The 17,600-nt window shown below is 40.2% G+C and overlaps 1 protein-coding gene across 3 annotated transcripts in view; it reads right to left on the bottom strand.

Annotated features, from left to right (window-relative positions):
- LOC121526329 (peroxidasin) overlaps positions 1-17,600 on the bottom strand; it is a 133,870-nt gene that overhangs the window by 2,647 nt on the left and 113,623 nt on the right. For all 3 annotated transcript variants that reach the window (XM_041812871.1, XM_041812872.1, XM_041812873.1), the window contains 7 exons: positions 15,466-16,472; positions 13,670-14,166; positions 13,347-13,481; positions 10,549-10,757; positions 4,524-4,632; positions 4,169-4,301; positions 1,608-1,721 (listed from right to left, as the gene is read on the bottom strand). In XM_041812871.1, the coding sequence (XP_041668805.1) occupies positions 1,608-1,721; positions 4,169-4,301; positions 4,524-4,632; positions 10,549-10,757; positions 13,347-13,481; positions 13,670-14,166; positions 15,466-16,472 (2,204 nt within the window). The remainder of the gene's footprint in view (positions 1-1,607; positions 1,722-4,168; positions 4,302-4,523; positions 4,633-10,548; positions 10,758-13,346; positions 13,482-13,669; positions 14,167-15,465; positions 16,473-17,600) is intronic.

Raw genomic sequence — 17,600 nt, 5'->3', positions numbered from 1 at the left:
CCGCAGTGCACAGACTGGCTCACCTGTGTGTGTTCCATACTGGTCAGAGGAGAAATTTCAGTGAGCTGGTTGATCCGCAGCATTTATAAGTCGTATGTCTGAGGTCACAGGAGACTATGTTGGAAAATATTTCACTGGAATAAAGTCCCGTTAGTTTAGAAACAGCTCCAGTTGTGCGAGTAGCGCATTTGCGCTCATGTGGACATGTCAGGCTGCCTGCTGCCTGTCTCCCTCTCTACCAGGCTACATGAGGCTAAAACACAAGCACTGACTACAGACAGATATGAGTAGAGGACAAATATCCGGTGGTGTTAGAGAGGAGGACATTTTTGTTCCTCTGTCTGCCTTAAAAATTGGCACCACCACCATGTGTGCTCGTCGGAGCGAAACTTTGAAAAAATATCTGCAGCAATGTCGCACTGCGAAATGGTGTTGCAGGTGTGGAAGCCTGCATTGATTCGCTACAGGTTCCAAAATAAATATTTTGTGTGAATAATTTGCACGGAAAATTTGCGTCTGGAGTGTAAGGACCTACGTTTATGAAGTGGAGTTTATATTTTGTAAATTAATTAAATTTAATCACCCTAAAACCCCCTGATTCTCCCCCATGGTATATGGTTTGACCCACACTGGCACATGCCTGACAATCACTGTGTTCACAATCACTCCATTTTACATTTAAAAAAATAAAAGAATACTAGGGAATTTCTAGCAGATCAGAAATAACCACAGATAGATCAAATAATTTTCTACAGATAGAAAAGTGACTGAAAATAGGTGTTAGTAGTATTATTAAGTGAAATCTTTATAAGGTCCATATTACTTGACTTCACTGATCTCTCTGGGTTTATTTAAGTGAAAGAAAACATGCATATGTGCAGCTGAATCTACATGAGAGCAGGATGAAACAGAATCTAGCTGCTGCACCTCAAAAGAGCATGATTTGAACCTTTCTAACATACCTAAATCCACTATTTCATTCAACATGTGTGGGCGGGAGCTTGTCAGTTTTTCTCTTCTACAGAGAGACAAAGAGGCTTTTCCCCCCACAACAAGCTTTTATCATGCCGCCTGCTGATGAGACGAACACAACAATGAAGTGCTTTGTTTTAGACCAACAGACTGTACTTCTGTCTGCCTAATTTTAGTAATTGCGACAATTTTCTCATAACAGGCCAGCAGGGAAGGAGGAAAGATAGCTGTGAGGAAAGAACGACAGAAAAAAGTACCAGGCAGGTGTGTTATCAGATGTGGGAGGGAAGGAGAGGGCAAAAAGGATCTGAGGAGGTTTGGCAGAGAACTAGCATCACCTCTGCCAGCAGCTGGTATCAACAAAGAGAGAGATAAAGGTTAAAAGGCAGAAAAGTGGCTAGCAGACACAGTGAGGAGGCAGCGGTGCCAGGAGGAGGAGGTGAAACTATTAGAGCCAGACAAAGAGGAACTGGGACATTTAAACTGGGCAGATAATTCAAGTATGAATAGTTGTGATGGACAAGTTGTGTTCAGTGAGAAAGTCTCAAAGAGAGAAATGAGCGGATTAAACACTGTGTAAGTTTATGTGTTGTATAAACCATTCAAGTGCTTATTGATTTATGTGTTGGACATACTCTGCATTCACATGTGGTGCAGGAGTCTTTTTTCCACCGCTCTCCATCTGTCCGCTCTCGTCCCTCACTGTCAGTGCAGTCAGTCTTACTCAGACGGGCCTCCAGTCTTTTAATCTGCACAGAAAAAAGAAAATCAACATTATTCAAATGTTTTCAATCTGGATATGCTGATATCCTTGTCCAAAAAAGGGACACACACACATAAGAAAATAATACATAGGAAAAAAGAAACAAACTGTTAAGTATAATTAATCTGTGTGTTGATTTCTTAGAAAATGTGAGTAATCAGGTTATATGACAATATCCTGGAAATACCTTTTGAAACAAGCAAGACTTCCTTTAGGAGTCCAGTTAAACTTACTCACATGGTAAATATTTGTGCTTTACAGATGAATGCTGGGGAAACTAAATGGTTCAAGTTTTTGATGAATTCACAGAAAGGATAATCTATAGTGGTGCTGCTGGAGAAGTTCTGATGTATTTTAAAATAATTTCTGAGATAGATTAATTATTAATGAGCTGTTTGTAGTTGTGTAATCCCAGTGACTTGCAAATGTCAGATGTGGGGCAGGAAGCAAAGAACTTTGATTAGGAACCAGTGGGAACAGAAGACAGTATATATTTCTCTAAATGGATCTGCACACTGCAATCATTGTGAGAAAGTAATTACATTCACTAGCCACGATCCCTACATTTAAAAAGGAAAAAAAAAAAGAAGATATTTTCTTTTTTTCAATTATTTTATTTTATTGTGATTAATTTCAACAGCAGATCTGCTTCAGACAGCAAACAATTTATAAAAGCAATGTTATCAAAACACCAGCAAAACTGATACTCATCCCCTCCTACACCAAGCGCAAGGAAGAACATGCAGTAAAAAAAACAATTTCCTTACATTCATCAGTCATAAGTGAGGGTAAGAAGATATTCCCTATGGGTTTGTTGATTTGCCCGGGATGGCATGGGGGAGATCAACATCACAAGTGACTTAGGTTGTGTCCTATGCACTGCCTGTTGCTCCTTTTCAGCTTGTAATTTCTCACTCTCTCACCATCCCCAGGGGTGTAGCTAGGGATTTAGGGCCCCCAGAAAAAATATTACACAGGGCCCTCCTTAACCGGCCAGCCAAGCAACAAATGGTGCGTCATTTTTACAAATATCTATCCATTTTAATGTATTTTTGAACTATAATTTCTCCACTTACAAGTAATATTTTTCATATGGTTCAATTAAATTTACTTGCGTTAACCCCCCCCGGCCGTGCTAAGCCCATAATCTCCCAGATCTTACTATATCAACTGTTGTCCTCTTAAAATACATGCATGGAAGTCCAAAAATAATAATAATAATAATAAAAAATAAAAACGTTGTCCTGAAGACCTCCTAGTACATGTTGAACCAGATGAAGGAAGACACGAGTCTTGATGAGTCTTGTCCTAAGCTAGAGGGTTACCTATGCCCTTTTAACAGCTTTTCCTCGCTATGTCAAAAACATTCTTTCAACTGAAACGCTGCTATACTACTAAGCAAATGAACCTTGTGGGGTAAGTGACCAAGTAATGATGTGCCACACATGAACAACCTGGTTTTGCGTGCTGGCTCTTTTCTACGAACCACTGGACCTCGAGAGTCAGTTTCCTTCTTCTGTTTCTGTTGTTAATTAATCCAGATTTGAAAAACCAAACTGGTACTGAACTGATGAGCTTTGCACAGCGGCAGCCACAAAGAAGCAGCTCTTATTACTGAGCTGAGCTGAACTGATCTCTTCCTGCCCTCCACATGTCTTCATCTGAATAACAGAGTATTAGGAGGTCTACAGAAATTCATCGCTTGTGATGTATCGATTGCCTCCAGGCAAACCGGTCATAAAAATAGTTATGTTTTTGGTTATAAAAAATTATAAAAATCCCCTTTTTTTGTAAAGTGTAGGGATCTAAGTGCCCAGTGAATGCAGAAATTCATGATACTTGCAGTGTTCAGGTCCAACCATTGCTTAAAAATACAAACTTCCCTCAGTTCCCATTGTTTCCTAACCTGTGTTCAGCAGTTCCTCCCCACATCTGCCTTTAGCAGATCATCAGGATCACATAGTCATGTGATCCTAAACCTATAAGAGGCATTTCTAGGAACTGGTTGTCTAGTTTTTTGGAAAGTACCCCGTCACCTGAGTTATTACCATCCTAAACCAGTCAATACATATGTCACTCCATCCAAACAATGACTTTCTTCCACAGTCCTAAAACATGCTCACTAGATTCCCTGGTCTCTATATCATCTCTGTAGGTATAAGTTTCAGCGTGACTAGTTGGTGTCTCTGTATATAAGCCCTGCGATTAACCTGGCAGCCCAACGAGACAGGCAGTATAGATAATGGATGGATGGCTAAGCACCAGAGACTGTCTCTCTGCATTCTGACAGTATTTACAAACACAAATGTGTTGAATAGAGCTGAGATAACAAGCCATGGAAAAATGTCTCCCTGAGGACTTTGGCAACAAACAAAGGAAACAAACGTGCAGAGATTAAATTCTCTTTGTTTGGGTGTAGATTTAAACACTCACCTGCTTTCGTAAACTTGTGATGGTCTTCTGCATGTCGGACACAAAGTCTTGGAAGTCGCTGATTGAGGGTTCAGTGCTTTTTCTTGAGGTCACAGTAACATTTGCAGGACTCTTTGTAGCCTCCTCTACTGGGCTGAAACCACAATGCAAGAAGTATAAACACAAATTCCACTACTGTAATTATCATCTTTTTTTTTAGAGCTTCTTAGGTTTGATCATAAATTCATTTTATATTCATATTAGCTAGTTCTGAATCAGTTTCAAAAGCAACCTTATAATAACATCAAAGCCACAAACTGACCCCATGCTTTCTAAACGTTTCAGCAGTAATATTTGTCGTGTGATGTTGTGTTACCTATTCTCCTGAACGCTGTCTGCTCTGTCCTCTTTGAAGCTGTGCTCAGCTGATCTGCGTCCTCTGAAGTGGTAGGACAAGGCGTTGAATTGACCCTTAGTTCTGCAGTCTGTTGGATTCAAAACACTACAACTCAGTAAATGAAACCAATCACTAACATTACAAGACAATAAATATGAATTGATTGCTTTCTGGCTTTTCTTGATCACAGTTCCAATCATTTGACGCTTGATGATCTCTTATAAAGAAAATTCTTTAAGAGAAAAAGGTAAATACTTCCCTTTTACACAAACTAAATTGCAGCAATCATCCATGCACATGCAAACATGAAATAAACAGGAAACAGCATCTGCTGAAGCCACTTTCTTCTGAGTTTAAAGTGCTGATGTGAGACTAAGGCTTCTTGTATTACCATGTGTCAGTCTCACACTGCCATCACTGTAACCACATCAAACAGAAGAAGAGACACAAACACAGAGCACAGCTCACGCCCCGGTGCACACCTGGGGCCTGCTGAGTGTCAGCAAACAGCCCAGAGAGAGAGTGGACAATAAACCAGGGACAGGACGCATGAATGGGATCAGACCCTGCAGTCAGGACGGCTGTGTGTCTGTGTTATCTGTTAAAGTTAAAAGCGGGCTGCTCAGCTTCAGAGAGCCTTTGATTCAGCAGAAAACAGTTTTTAAAAGACTATCAAAACAACAACATCTCCTATCTCATGCTGACAGACACCAGAGCACGGACTCTTACCCTGCTGATTACAAGAAGTACATCAGCCTATTCACAGGGCATTTCTGCAACAGTGCTGTAATGAAGCTGGACCGTAATTACACCTGAAGGCATTCATATTAAGTCTGCCACAGCATGCTATTGGTGCCTCTATCCTTTAATTTACATTAGCGTTGCAAAAATGCACAGAAAACCTTATTTATCATCAGACAAGAAAGGTATTTGAACCTTTTGGTTCCTTTTTGTGACGTTGACCTTTTTATACCGATTTAGAAAAAAGACTCGCTATTTAGATGTGCTCATATGTTGCACACCTTTGGATGGCAATGACAAGCTGTTTCCCAAAGTCCAGCATCCTTCCTCTGTGGGAAGGATCCTTCCGCATCAGGATCCTTGTAGGCCAGGCCAGTCTCCCTGGCAACTCTTGAACACACATTTGGAACAGGCTAGCAAGTAATAATAATAATAATAATAATAATAATAATAACTTTATTTATATAGCACCTTTATAAACAGATGTTTACAAAGTGCTTTAACAGACATAGCAAAAACAGAGTGTGCGTTCTTACGTCATAGGAAGGGTCACACCCATATATATGGCAGCAGGTACAAACAACTTTCGAAGTGTTACCCAGTGCCGTCTAATAAGCTATCACATCATCAGATAATCATAATACAGTTGTTTTCAAAGTGTGAGACGGGCCTCTGCTTGGGGGCGCCACAGAGCGTCAGGGGAGGTGTGGAACCATAAACCTGAAAAAAGGGGATGTGCTTTGCTAACCTCTGCTGTGCATGGAGCAAAATGGATAAACTTATAGTTACTATAGGGACTATGTTATCAAGCAGTGTTACTCAGCCCTCAACCAAAGAGCAAAATTATTGGAAATACCTTTGCAAGAGCCACAATCTAAGAGGTAAAAAGAGGCAAAAACAGCTTGAAGTAGCTATAAAAATAGGTTAAAGGTGGCAAAATGGTAAAAAAAAAAAAGCAAAAAAGGCTTGAAAATGGGGAGAAAAAGTGGAAAAAAGGTCAGAAAGTAGCAGAAATGGGTGAGAAGTGACAAAAAATGAGTGGAAAGTGACTAAAATGGGCAAAAAGTAGTCAAGAGTGGCAAAAATGGGCAATAAAAAAAGGAAACAAGTGGTATTTAATGGCAATGGGTAGTTTAAATGGGCAAAAAGTGGCAAAAAAATTGTGAAAAAGGGCAAAAATGGAAAAAAGTGGCAAAAAGAAGAGGCAAAAATGGGGGGAAAAGGAAACAAGTGGTATTTAATGGCAAAAGGTAGCTTAAATGGACAAAAAGTTGCATAAAATGGTAAAAGCAAAAATGAGCAAAAAAAAAAAAAGAGGGAAAAACAGGGATATTTAATAATGAATGGTGCTTAAATGGCCAAAAAGGTGAAAAAGAGCAAAAATAGGATAAAAGTGGAAAAAATGGGGAAAAAGAGACAAAAAGAAGTTTTAAAATGGCCCAAAAAATATGAACAGGGGTATTTAACGGCATTATAACTGAATAAGAGGGAAAGGCAGATGTTTAAGGACAACTGCAAACCAAAATATCCAAAATAAATTAATGTTAAAAATGTTTAAAGTGGGGGTATTATGCCTTTTTTTCAAGGCTTTATACATCCCTCGATACCCACATAGTAGCTTCACATGGTTTACAGCTCAAAAAACTCCTCGCTTCTCACACTGGCATCCTGAAAAACCCTTATTTTAACCTCCGTCTGAAACGCTTCATTTTCGCTGCTGCCTCTTTACCACCCCCCCACCCACCCCCTCCACGGACCTCTGTGATTGGCCAATTTTCCGGAGGCTGGCCGGCAGCAGGACTCAATGTTTTGTGCCTGCCCCCTCCCATGTGGCTAATTTGCTATGCTAGCATTTGTAAACTTTGAATGAACCAGTCCAACTGAGTAAAATATGGCGAATTTTGATATACGTCCATACGACAGAGTCTGACGCTGATAGTTTGGAGAGAGAGGGGGAAGAAAACCAGCAGCAGCAGCGAAGGATAGAGCAAGACGTAACTGTTTGGTAAGTGTTACTATATTACTAAATGGCTAAATTGCTAAAAGGCCTTGTGGGGGCAGCCTGTTCTGCTTTGCTGGCAGCATGGACGAACCAGTCAGGAGATCTTATTGCGATGACTTCATCAGTTTGCTCCCTGTTAGCTCCATCGAAATCTTGTCTCGGGAAGATCTCGGAGAGATTCCCAACGAACCGTTTTCATCAGTTTACACTCTAATTCCAAGATTTCTGCCACATACGTTTATCTTGCAGTTTGAGATTTGCATATGTCAAGTATGGACACCCAGCACTGTGACTTTATTATTATAGATTAGTATATTATTATATTATAATATACTTTATTATATAAACTATAATATACTTTATTATATTATTAATATTTAAAGATTAGACATAAATGTTTGAAATGTTCAATTTTTTTTTTCAATTTCAATCCTTTTTGTGGGTGGGGGTCCAAAGAATGAATAAGTTCTTCTTAGGGGAGGCTCACTCTCACACACTTTGAAAACCCCTGTCATAAAATAATATTATTGTTTAATCATATTTAATTTAAACATATAATATAATCATTTCATATGGCACTACTTTTACCCATCCAGCTTTACTTTGATGATATGAAATAATGATGACAACGTCATCGGTGGAAACAGGACCTTTAAAAGTGTATTGAGCACACTAGGACCTGGCTTTCTCCTGATATTACACTATTTATTCATTTTTTAAGAGAAGGAAAACAATGCACTTTGGATTGTAGGTAATTACTGCGAGCAGAGGATACACATTTGCATCCTTGGAAATTCTCTGTTTGAAGGACTCAGTCCTTGGAAAAATTTCGAGGATCCTCGAAATTGGAACAGTCCTCTGACAGCAGTCGATGATGTAGTATCCTTCAAAAGTGGCCGTTTGGCTTTGAGAAACAGCTATGGTATTCCCTGATGTTTTCTGGGAGTTTGTTCTAGATATACGAAGCATAGAAACTGAACACTGATTCTCCATGTTTCGTTCTCACTCTGAGGACACAGAGCAGACCTGAGTGGTCTGGATGATTCATACTGCACCAGAGGGTCTCTGATGTATTTTGGGCCTAAACCACTCAGAGCTTTATAAGCTAATGGTATATTCTCTGAGAGACAGGGAGCCAGTACAGAGACCTCAAGACAGGAGTGATATGGTCCACTCTTTTGGTCGCAGTGAGGACTCGAGCAGCGTTCCGGATCAGCTGCAGCTGTCTGACTGACTTTTAACGCAGACCAGTAAAGATACTGAAGATAAATGCATGGACAAGTTTTTCAAGGTCCTGCTGTGACATTAGTCCTTGAGGTGATGCACATGTGCTCTGGTGTTGCTTCAAGTGTATTTTTACATGCATTTATGCCAAACAAACCATTGGTTTTTGTGTATTAAGGGTTCTCAACCTTGTCAGCCCGTGACCCCCAAAATAAAGGTCCCAGAGACCTGGGACCCCCATTGTACCTGAAGGTGGTTGAACACAGCCATGGACAATCAAGAGTAGTCATGAACAGACAGTGCTGCCCATAAAGGGGGGTAAATGGGAGGACTTTCCGGGACCCAGCCAAACTGGGGGCCCATATGGAGGTAAGGAAAATCAGGGTCTTTTGTAGGGTTAGCTAGATACCCATATTTATATTTAACCTGAATAATAACCACTCTTTACATAGCAACAGATATCTTTTTTAAGTCATTTGTGCCACAGTATAAAGTCATCAAAAAAAATGTAAATCCCTTTTCTTAAAACAGAATTAAAATAGTAAAAAAATGTCCAAAAAAAGGAGGTGGTTAAGGTGGTTAAATGGGATTTTAGAAGTAGCAGAAATGGGTTAGAAGTGGCATAAATTTGATAACAGTGGCAAAAAGAGCAAAAACAGGCAAAAACAGGCACAAAGGGTGGTACAAGGGGATAAAAAGTGGCAGAAATAGGTTTAAAGTGGCAAAAATTGAAATGGGATTTAAAAGTGGGAAAACGTGCTTTAAACTGGCAAAAATGGGTTAACTGAGGCAGATAAATAGGCTTAAATTGGCAGAAATAGGTTGGACTGGTCAAATGGGCATATCAATGGTCAAATGGGCATATCAAACAGTGAAATGTGGTTGAAATGGGCAAAAATGGGTGTAAAATGTGACAAAAAGGGGTTGATCGTGGCAATAATGGCTCAACAGAGGCAACAATATACGGATGTGGTAAGAATTGGTTTAGAAGTGGCAAAAAAGACTGTAAAAAGTGGTGTAAAGGATTTAAAATGGATAAAAATGGGTTTAGAGTGGCAAAAATGTGTTAAAATTGCAGACAAATGTTGGTAAAAAGGGATGAAAATGGGTTAAAATTTAGCAAAAAAATGAGTAAAGTGGCAAAAATGGGTCCTAATTGTGCAAAACTGATGAAAAGTGGCATACAAAAGTAACCCAGGGGACCCAGAGGTGAGTTTGAGTGATTGAACTCACAACCGATGGCAGTCTCCATAACAAAACATGTCTCATTACTATTAGAAAATCAAGAATTTCTATAAATATTTTAGAAGATGTAAGACCTTGTTAAAAAAAACACAGGAATTTTAAATGATTTTACTGTAGATATTTTAGTGCAAAAATAATAGACCCATTACATCTATGTACAAAATATTGTGTCTTCCCCGAATGATGAAGTAGAGAAGCAGAGCAGTCTGTAAAGCAAAACCCTGGCTGTGTAATGAGTGCAGGAGGACAGGAAGTTACTAGTTTATTGACTTGGGGATTTTTATTAGTACAGTCTAAACCAAAGGTGCTGCTGCCTGAAAGTTTTCTTTCCAAATTTCACACTAACACAAGCTAATTCATGCTGAGTGACATCTTCTTGACATGACTCATGCAGACAGTAATGCTGCCAGGTTAATTGAAGAACAGATTTGTTCTTTTAAAAAGACGGATGTGCTAAATTGCAGCTTGTAACAGGAGATTATGATAAAGCCAAGCTGCCCTTAAGGAAAGGGAAACAAAGTATGAAGAGTTTGGCTCTAGTTTCACTGCAGCTTGGATACTGACACACATTAACCATTCACAGACATTACTAAAACTTTATATACTGCTGAACCTTTTTGTTTATTCTTGATAAAGGGCAAAATATAACAGTCTATAATTCAGAATCTGTTGAAAGAGTTAAGGAGTTCTTTGTACGTCATGTCTTGTGAAGCTGCCTTTCTAGACATTTTCAGAGCATGTAGTGGACAGCTCATTCTTCCCCACCCCATCCACCCCCACACCTCCTCTTACCTTCACAGCAGTCCTGCCACATTCTCAGGTCAATCTGAGGGATATCCTCACAGCTGCCGTAGCCATGAGGCAGCTCTGCCACGGTGAAGACATCTTGCTGGATGCGGGTGACATTGTCACCGTTGTCACACAGAACCCTTGCCAGAGAGGCCTGCTTCAACTGGGTCAGCTGGGCAGGAGTGAACACACCTGGATTTTCATACCAGAACCTGAAGAAAGTGGACGAAAGGATGATCATGTAAAATCCAGTTTTATGTCTGCTTTCAGGGGAATCAAAAAGACCTTTTGAGGATGTTCTATGTTTTTTACATGACTTTTTTTTTTACATGACTCTTAACAGAAATAATGTTGAAGGTTATGCACTTGAGGACAAAATTATTAGCCCCCCTATGAAAATTTCAGTTTTTCTCAATTATTTCCCAAGTGCTGTTAAACAGAGTGGGGAGTGTTTCACACAGCTTTTCCAAACATGCCTGTTTTAGATGGGATGCTAGATTTTTTTCTTATCACACAGAAAACAAGCCATAGCAAAAATCACTGTTGGTCAATGACGTGCTTTAACTCTGCAAAGCTCAGAGCTTGTAAACTCAAGATAAAGCCAAGGGTTATTTCCCAGTTTACACACAGTATAAAAGCCTCAGAAAGGGTTTGAGCTGTTGGTGGAGAAGGCACCATGCCAAAAACAAAGAAACCAGTTTAGTCCTGAAAAAAATAATTGTTGATGCTCAAAAAGCAGGAGAAGGATCGACAAAGTTATCACAGCGTTTCCAAGAGTCAAGAACTGGAGTGAGAAGTAAAATCAAGAAACTTAATGAGAGCCATACAGTCCAGAAAAAGGCTGACAGAGGTAGGAGGAGAAAGATTTTAAAGACTCGGGAAAGAAAACTAGTGAAAGATGTGTCCAAAGAGCCCAGAACAACTGCCAAGATACTAGTAAAGGACTTAGTCAAGTCAGGAACTGTAGTCTCAAAGAAGACGATCACTAGAGCCCTGCACAGGAATATACTGCAAGGTTGCAGACCAAGAAAAACTCCCCTTTTGCAGAAGAGACACCTTCAAGCTAGACTGAAGTCTGCTAAGGACAAACTGGAGAAGGATTTTGAATACTAGAAGTGTGTCCTTTAGTCAGATGAATCTAAACTAGAGCTCTTTGGCCACAGAGACATTAACGATGTTTGGAGAAAGAAGGGAGAGGTGAATCACCAAAAGAACACCGTCCCCACAGTAAAACATAGTGGTGGGAGGATTATGATGTGGGGATGACGCTGACTAGTGAGCATTATTGAGTGGCCTGCACAAAGCCCTGCCTTAAATCCAATTGAAAATCTGTGGGGTGAACTGAAGACGAAGGTCAATGCAAGAAGGCCATCAAATCTAGAGGAGCTGGAGAGATTGGACAAAGAAGAATGGGCTGGGACTCCTCAGGTGACGTGTCAGAGACTTGTTAAAATTACAACAAATGACTGTAGGCTGTTTTCCAGCAAAAAAGGAGACACGACTGACTATTAGAGCCAGGGGGTCTAATAATTTTGACCCTGGTAGTTCTTGGTTTTTGTGGAATATTTTCATTTCTGTGTGCAATGTAAAACAATTTCAGCATCCAAAGTAAAACTAGGATGTTGGGAAAAAGCTAATTTAAACACTCCCCACCCCGTTTAACAGCACATGGGAAATATTTGAGAAAAAGTGAAATTTTTATGGAGGGGATAATAATTTTGTCCTCAAGTGTATCTCCATATACAGTGCTTAACAAATTTATTAGACCACCTGGCATATTTGTCTCAGAGACCATGCAGCACCGTGAAGTGCTTTAATGCGGACTCTTTCATTTTTAGTGAGCTTTCGACGTTTTATCATTTGGAACAGGAATGAGGAATTTCAAACTTAATTCACCTTTTTATACCCAAATTTGAGCCGGCTCACTGGGCTTCTCTGAGATGTCAGAAATGAATCAAGCATAACATTCAATCACTAAAACTCATTTTTCTGTTCAGGAATGCGAGTAAATAACTATAATTTGACATATTAATCAAGAAATAATAATACGCTTTACTATTTTTTCAGTTATGTTGAAAATCAGTAAATTTGAAAATTCATGGATAACAATAATAATTATATTTTAGCATTAAAAATATCATTTGGGTTAAAGAGCTTCTACATATTGGTGTATTAACCATTGCAGAAAGATAAAAAATGATTGTGGTAATTACCAAAGCTGTTAATTTACGGCAGCTGTGGCATAAACCTTACTTTGGGTGGTGGTCTAATAAATTTGTTAAGCACTGTATATCCATATTCATATATCCAGGTTAGTCTTTGCACTCCTCCAAGGCCAGCCAGAATCTAGAAAAATGTCAATTGTTGACTGATTTTACAAACAGACAGACAGTTCATAATGATTCTAATCCTCTGAACCCCCACACAAGACAATTCTTAAAGTTTATGTCGTGATAACTTCACAGTGGTGATTTCACAGACACTAGGTTTCACATGACTCACATCATCAAATGTGGGTAAAAAAATATGGACGATGATCAACAGTTTCACCTGACTTTGTCTGAAGGTTGTAAAGTATGTCTTACATAAGACATTAAAAAGGCGCTAGTGTTGTTGCCATGATTCTACAAGCTGCTGCATGAAAGTAGGATTCAATTTTTAAAGCCTCTTTGAGTTTTTTAAATGAGACATTAAGGAGCAGTGGCGGACTTATCTTTCATCAGTGTGGTTGCCAGCGTGTGCTGAAAGGGACAATGAAACATGCAATTAATCCTGATTAATGCATTTATCTTGATAGCTACCTGTCTCCATCCCTCAGACGTCTAAACTGAGCTGCCAGCAAACACATGAGGGTTGGCCCCAGTCTGCTGCCAGGCACCAGGTCTTCAACCATCAGTGCAGGGAACAGGTCAATGTTCAGAGGAGTTCCATACAACCTACAACATAGAAATACAGTGAGGAACACTTAATGATGTGAACTGAAATCCTGCAAGATTCTTATTTTTTGAATCAAGATAGAAACCTAACCATGTATTCTTCATAAAGCCTAAGATTATCTTGGTACATTTATGAGCAAGGTTGTGAAAAAAAGAAAAATCAACAATAATCTTGAATGTATGATCACCTCTGTAGTTTGTCTCTGACATCTGGGTTCTTAATTTCATTCCTTAGGTCATCAAAGGTGTGAGCTGAAGACAGGTTACAGAAGGTCCTGTAATCGTTGTAAGGTGGTATCCCATGATCCCTCCCTCTCTGGATATTCATAGCAGCCAGGTCCAGAGCCACAGCGTGGGCCATGGAGAACAACCTCTCTGTCAGCTCGGTGTTCAGCAGCTGTGTGGAAACACGCATTTTACCAGCGACACCAAAGAGCCCGCGGAGGAGCGGGTCAATGCCGCCCTCGTTCACGATACGGAACGGAGAGAAGAAGGCGCGGTGCAGAGAGATGTGTCCCTGAGGGATGGGCTGGAAGTCCTCGTCTAACCTGTACAGGATTGGGTTGATGAGGGTGTGTCCGAAGCGGAAAGCTGCGGTGGCGAAAGCACTGAGGATGCCGGCGTTGACATTTGGGTTGTAACCCGCGTATGTGCCCATCATCTTCACGCCTGCTTCACCCAGGATCTGAATGACAGAGAAATAGGACACTTACTCTTGTATCCCCTTTATTCTGTTTTTAATACAATAGGTTCTTTATCCATGAGTGCATTTGATTTTGCTTTAGCTACCAAAATAAATAAAAGCAAAAGATCTTAGAAAAATAGCACTATAACAAAAAAAGTGAAGACATTTAAGTTCATACATACCTCCACAGGTATTATGATTATTATGATGTTTAAAATTTGATAAGCATCTACATAGTTTATTTGATTCCTCTGGGAGAGTTTGTTTTTATAATTGGTGCAGCATATTATCTTTACACATTCTGTAATCAGGCCTTGTAAAAATAGAATTTTCTGAATTAAATGTGGGAGAAGCAGTTTTAATTTATCAAACATTCTTTGGGTTGTATGCAGAAAACTCTTCATATGTGTCTCATAAGAGTTTTTAGAACAGAGTACAACACATACCCTTTTGTTGGATTATAGTCTGTTTATTGTAATCAAACTAACTAACGCATAACTAACAGAGCTCTGGTTAACAGCTATACATGCAGGTGTCTGTAAACCAGTGTTAATTTTGAGAGCTACTTTTAATCTTAGTCTCAGTCTTAGTCTTTAGATTAAACACATTTTGGTATTATCACATTTTAGTCATTCTACCCATTTTAGTAAAGTTTTAGTTGACAAAAACTCAGACATCATAACTTTAAGTCCAAGCATTTATTTGATTGCATAAATCAGCGTTTTATGCATCCCACCTGACCTGCTTTCTACGCCACGTTCCAAATCATTCCGTGAATCATTACGCATGTTCCAATCAGACACGCAGGATTCCAACCCAGGTCGCCTGCGTACATGGCGCGCGCCTTAACCACTTAACTACCGGCGCACCCACATTCACACCTTTTTAGAGTCACCAATTAACCTAATCAGCCTGTTTTTGGTAGTGGGAGGAAGCCAGAGTACCTGGAGAGAACCCACATGTGCACAGAGAGAACATGCAAACTCCACACGGAAAGGCCCTGACCGGGAAGTGAACCAGCAACCTTCTTGCTGTAAGGCAACAGCGATAACCCCTGCGCTGCCTTGCAGCCCCAACAATATAACTAGTTCTAAATAAAAAAAGTGAGGTGAGCTAATTAGCTTTAAAGTTCATATGTCCCAATCATTTTACTGCTTTTTATGATTGTTAAAAGTTATACAGAGCAAAAAACACCCTGAGAGAATTGTTGATCCCAGGAAGAACTGGTTCATTAGATCAAAACTACATTTCATCTCTATTCAGAGTATAACTGGTATCACAGTATTGGACAGCTCTTACCTTTGGCAGCCAGTGACTGTAGGTGATGTGCTGCATCTGGGCCCCCACTATCTTTCTGGCCTCGTGGTAGATGGTATCCCCGTCCCAGTGTGGGTTCAGTCTCAGCAGCTCTGTAGCGATGCGGTTGTGTTCCCTGAACCACACTGTGTGCATGGCAGTCAGACCAAGCTGCTCATTGGCACGGTGATCTCCAGCTAAGAAACATGGGATGGGACTTTCATTTTCATCCCTCATGCACTCAGTGGGTGGTCCAGTAGCAAATGGCAGAAGAGGTTTCCCTGTTCGCTGGATGATGCCTTGTCGCAGCAGACCCCTCTGGCTGGCTAAGTCACGGATTTCCTCAGACTCATGCCTTGAGCTGCCGTATACGTTTGAAGCATCGATGTATGATGTCAGCTGGTTGATCTGCTCTCTTGGATATACACTGTTCATGAGAAGAGAAGTCATCCCGCTGCCGCACACAGGGCTGGACCGGACAAAGAACATGCAGCGAGCGCCACTTCGCAGCTGCCGAGGGTCATTGGGCGGAAACTGGATTGGGAAGCATGGTGGGTCGTTGGTGCAGACTTGAGTGCACAGCTGGCCGTCGGAGAAGCGAGACTGGCTGAGGGCTGCCACAGTGGAGTCCAAGTCGTGATCGAGGAACTGACCCCACTGCATCAGCATGTGAGTGTAGCGGTCGTCAGGAGTGATGGTCTCGGTGCCGATCATGGTGGTGGACACCAGTCTGGGTAGAGGTAGCCTGTATCCATTATGCAGCCGATCAGTAGCTCCTCTCGGCAGGTTAAAGCCGTTATCGTAGACTGACTTCAGGAGTCGTTCGAAGGCGGTGAGCGAGGCACCCCACATTGGGTGCTGCAGGTTGTTACAGGTCCCATCGTGGCTGCGGTACTTCTGATGGAAGCAGATGTCAGAGCAGTTGTTGAAGCGACGATGGGCTGTGCATCCGGACAGGTTGGCAATCACATCCAGGAAGTGAGGGGACACAAGGTCATTGTAGCGAAATGCTGTAGGAAGGAAACATAACATTAGCATGTGAAAAAACTGCATAAATAAAAAAGGATTAGGAAACAAAGGCAGTTGATTTGTACATGTTTTGAGTTAAGTACAACCAGAGAACATTCAGAAAAAAGTTGAAAAGCTAAGCTAACCTGACTCAAGATTGCCATGGGACAGCATATGCTAAAGACACCACAGTGAGTAGTAGTTAGCTGCTGCCCTGCTAAAGTAGTTTCAAGCTGTGCTTTAAATCAGTGGGTCTCAACCTGGGGTTCGGGACAAAACACTAAGAGTGGGTCGCCAGATGTCTTAAAAAATGGAGAATACTCTGGAATTATTTTTTCTCACTTGATTTCATTACTATCATTTTCTATTTTTCATCAATTTTGCACAATTTGGACCCATTTTGGCCACTTTACTCCATTTAGCCAAATTCTAACCCATTTTCATCCCTTTGGCCAACAATTTTTGCCAAATTTTAACACATTTTTGGCACTCTAAACCCATTTTTTATCAATTACAAACCGTTTACACCACTTTTTACTACTTGTTTTGCCACTTCTAAACCAGTTCTTGTGCCTTTCCATACATTGTTGCCTCTGTTGAGCCATTATTGCCACTATCACCCCCTTTTTATCGCATTTTACATCCCTTTTTGCCCATTTCAACCACATTTCACTGTTTGATATGCCCATTTGACCAAGTCCAACCCATTTCTGCCAATTTCTGCATATTTTTCTGCCTCAGTTAACCCATTTTTTTGCCAGTTTAAAGCATGTTTTTCCACTTTTAAATCCCATTTCACCAATTTTGCCACTTTAAACCTATTTCTGTCACTTTTAATCCCCTTTTACAACTTTTTGTGCCTGTTTTTGCCAATTGAACACAATTTTGCCACCTTTTGCCATGGTTAATAAATTTATGCTGCTTCTAACCTATTTCTACTACCTGTAAAATCCCATTTAACCGCCTTTACCACCACCTTATTTGGATTTTTTTTTACTGTTTTAATTCTGTTTTTAAGAAAAGGGATTTACATTATTAAACTGACAAATACTACAGCACAAATGACTTAAAAAATCTGTTGCTATGTAAAGAGTGGTTATTATTCAGGTTTAATATAAAATACAGATATG

The sequence above is a fragment of the Cheilinus undulatus genome, linkage group 18 (genome assembly GCF_018320785.1).
Source record: "Cheilinus undulatus linkage group 18, ASM1832078v1, whole genome shotgun sequence".
In the NCBI taxonomy this organism is placed as follows: Eukaryota; Metazoa; Chordata; class Actinopteri; order Labriformes; family Labridae; genus Cheilinus; species Cheilinus undulatus.
Note: the sequence above shows the minus strand (reverse complement) of the source record. Positions and strands in the feature narration are given on the sequence as shown.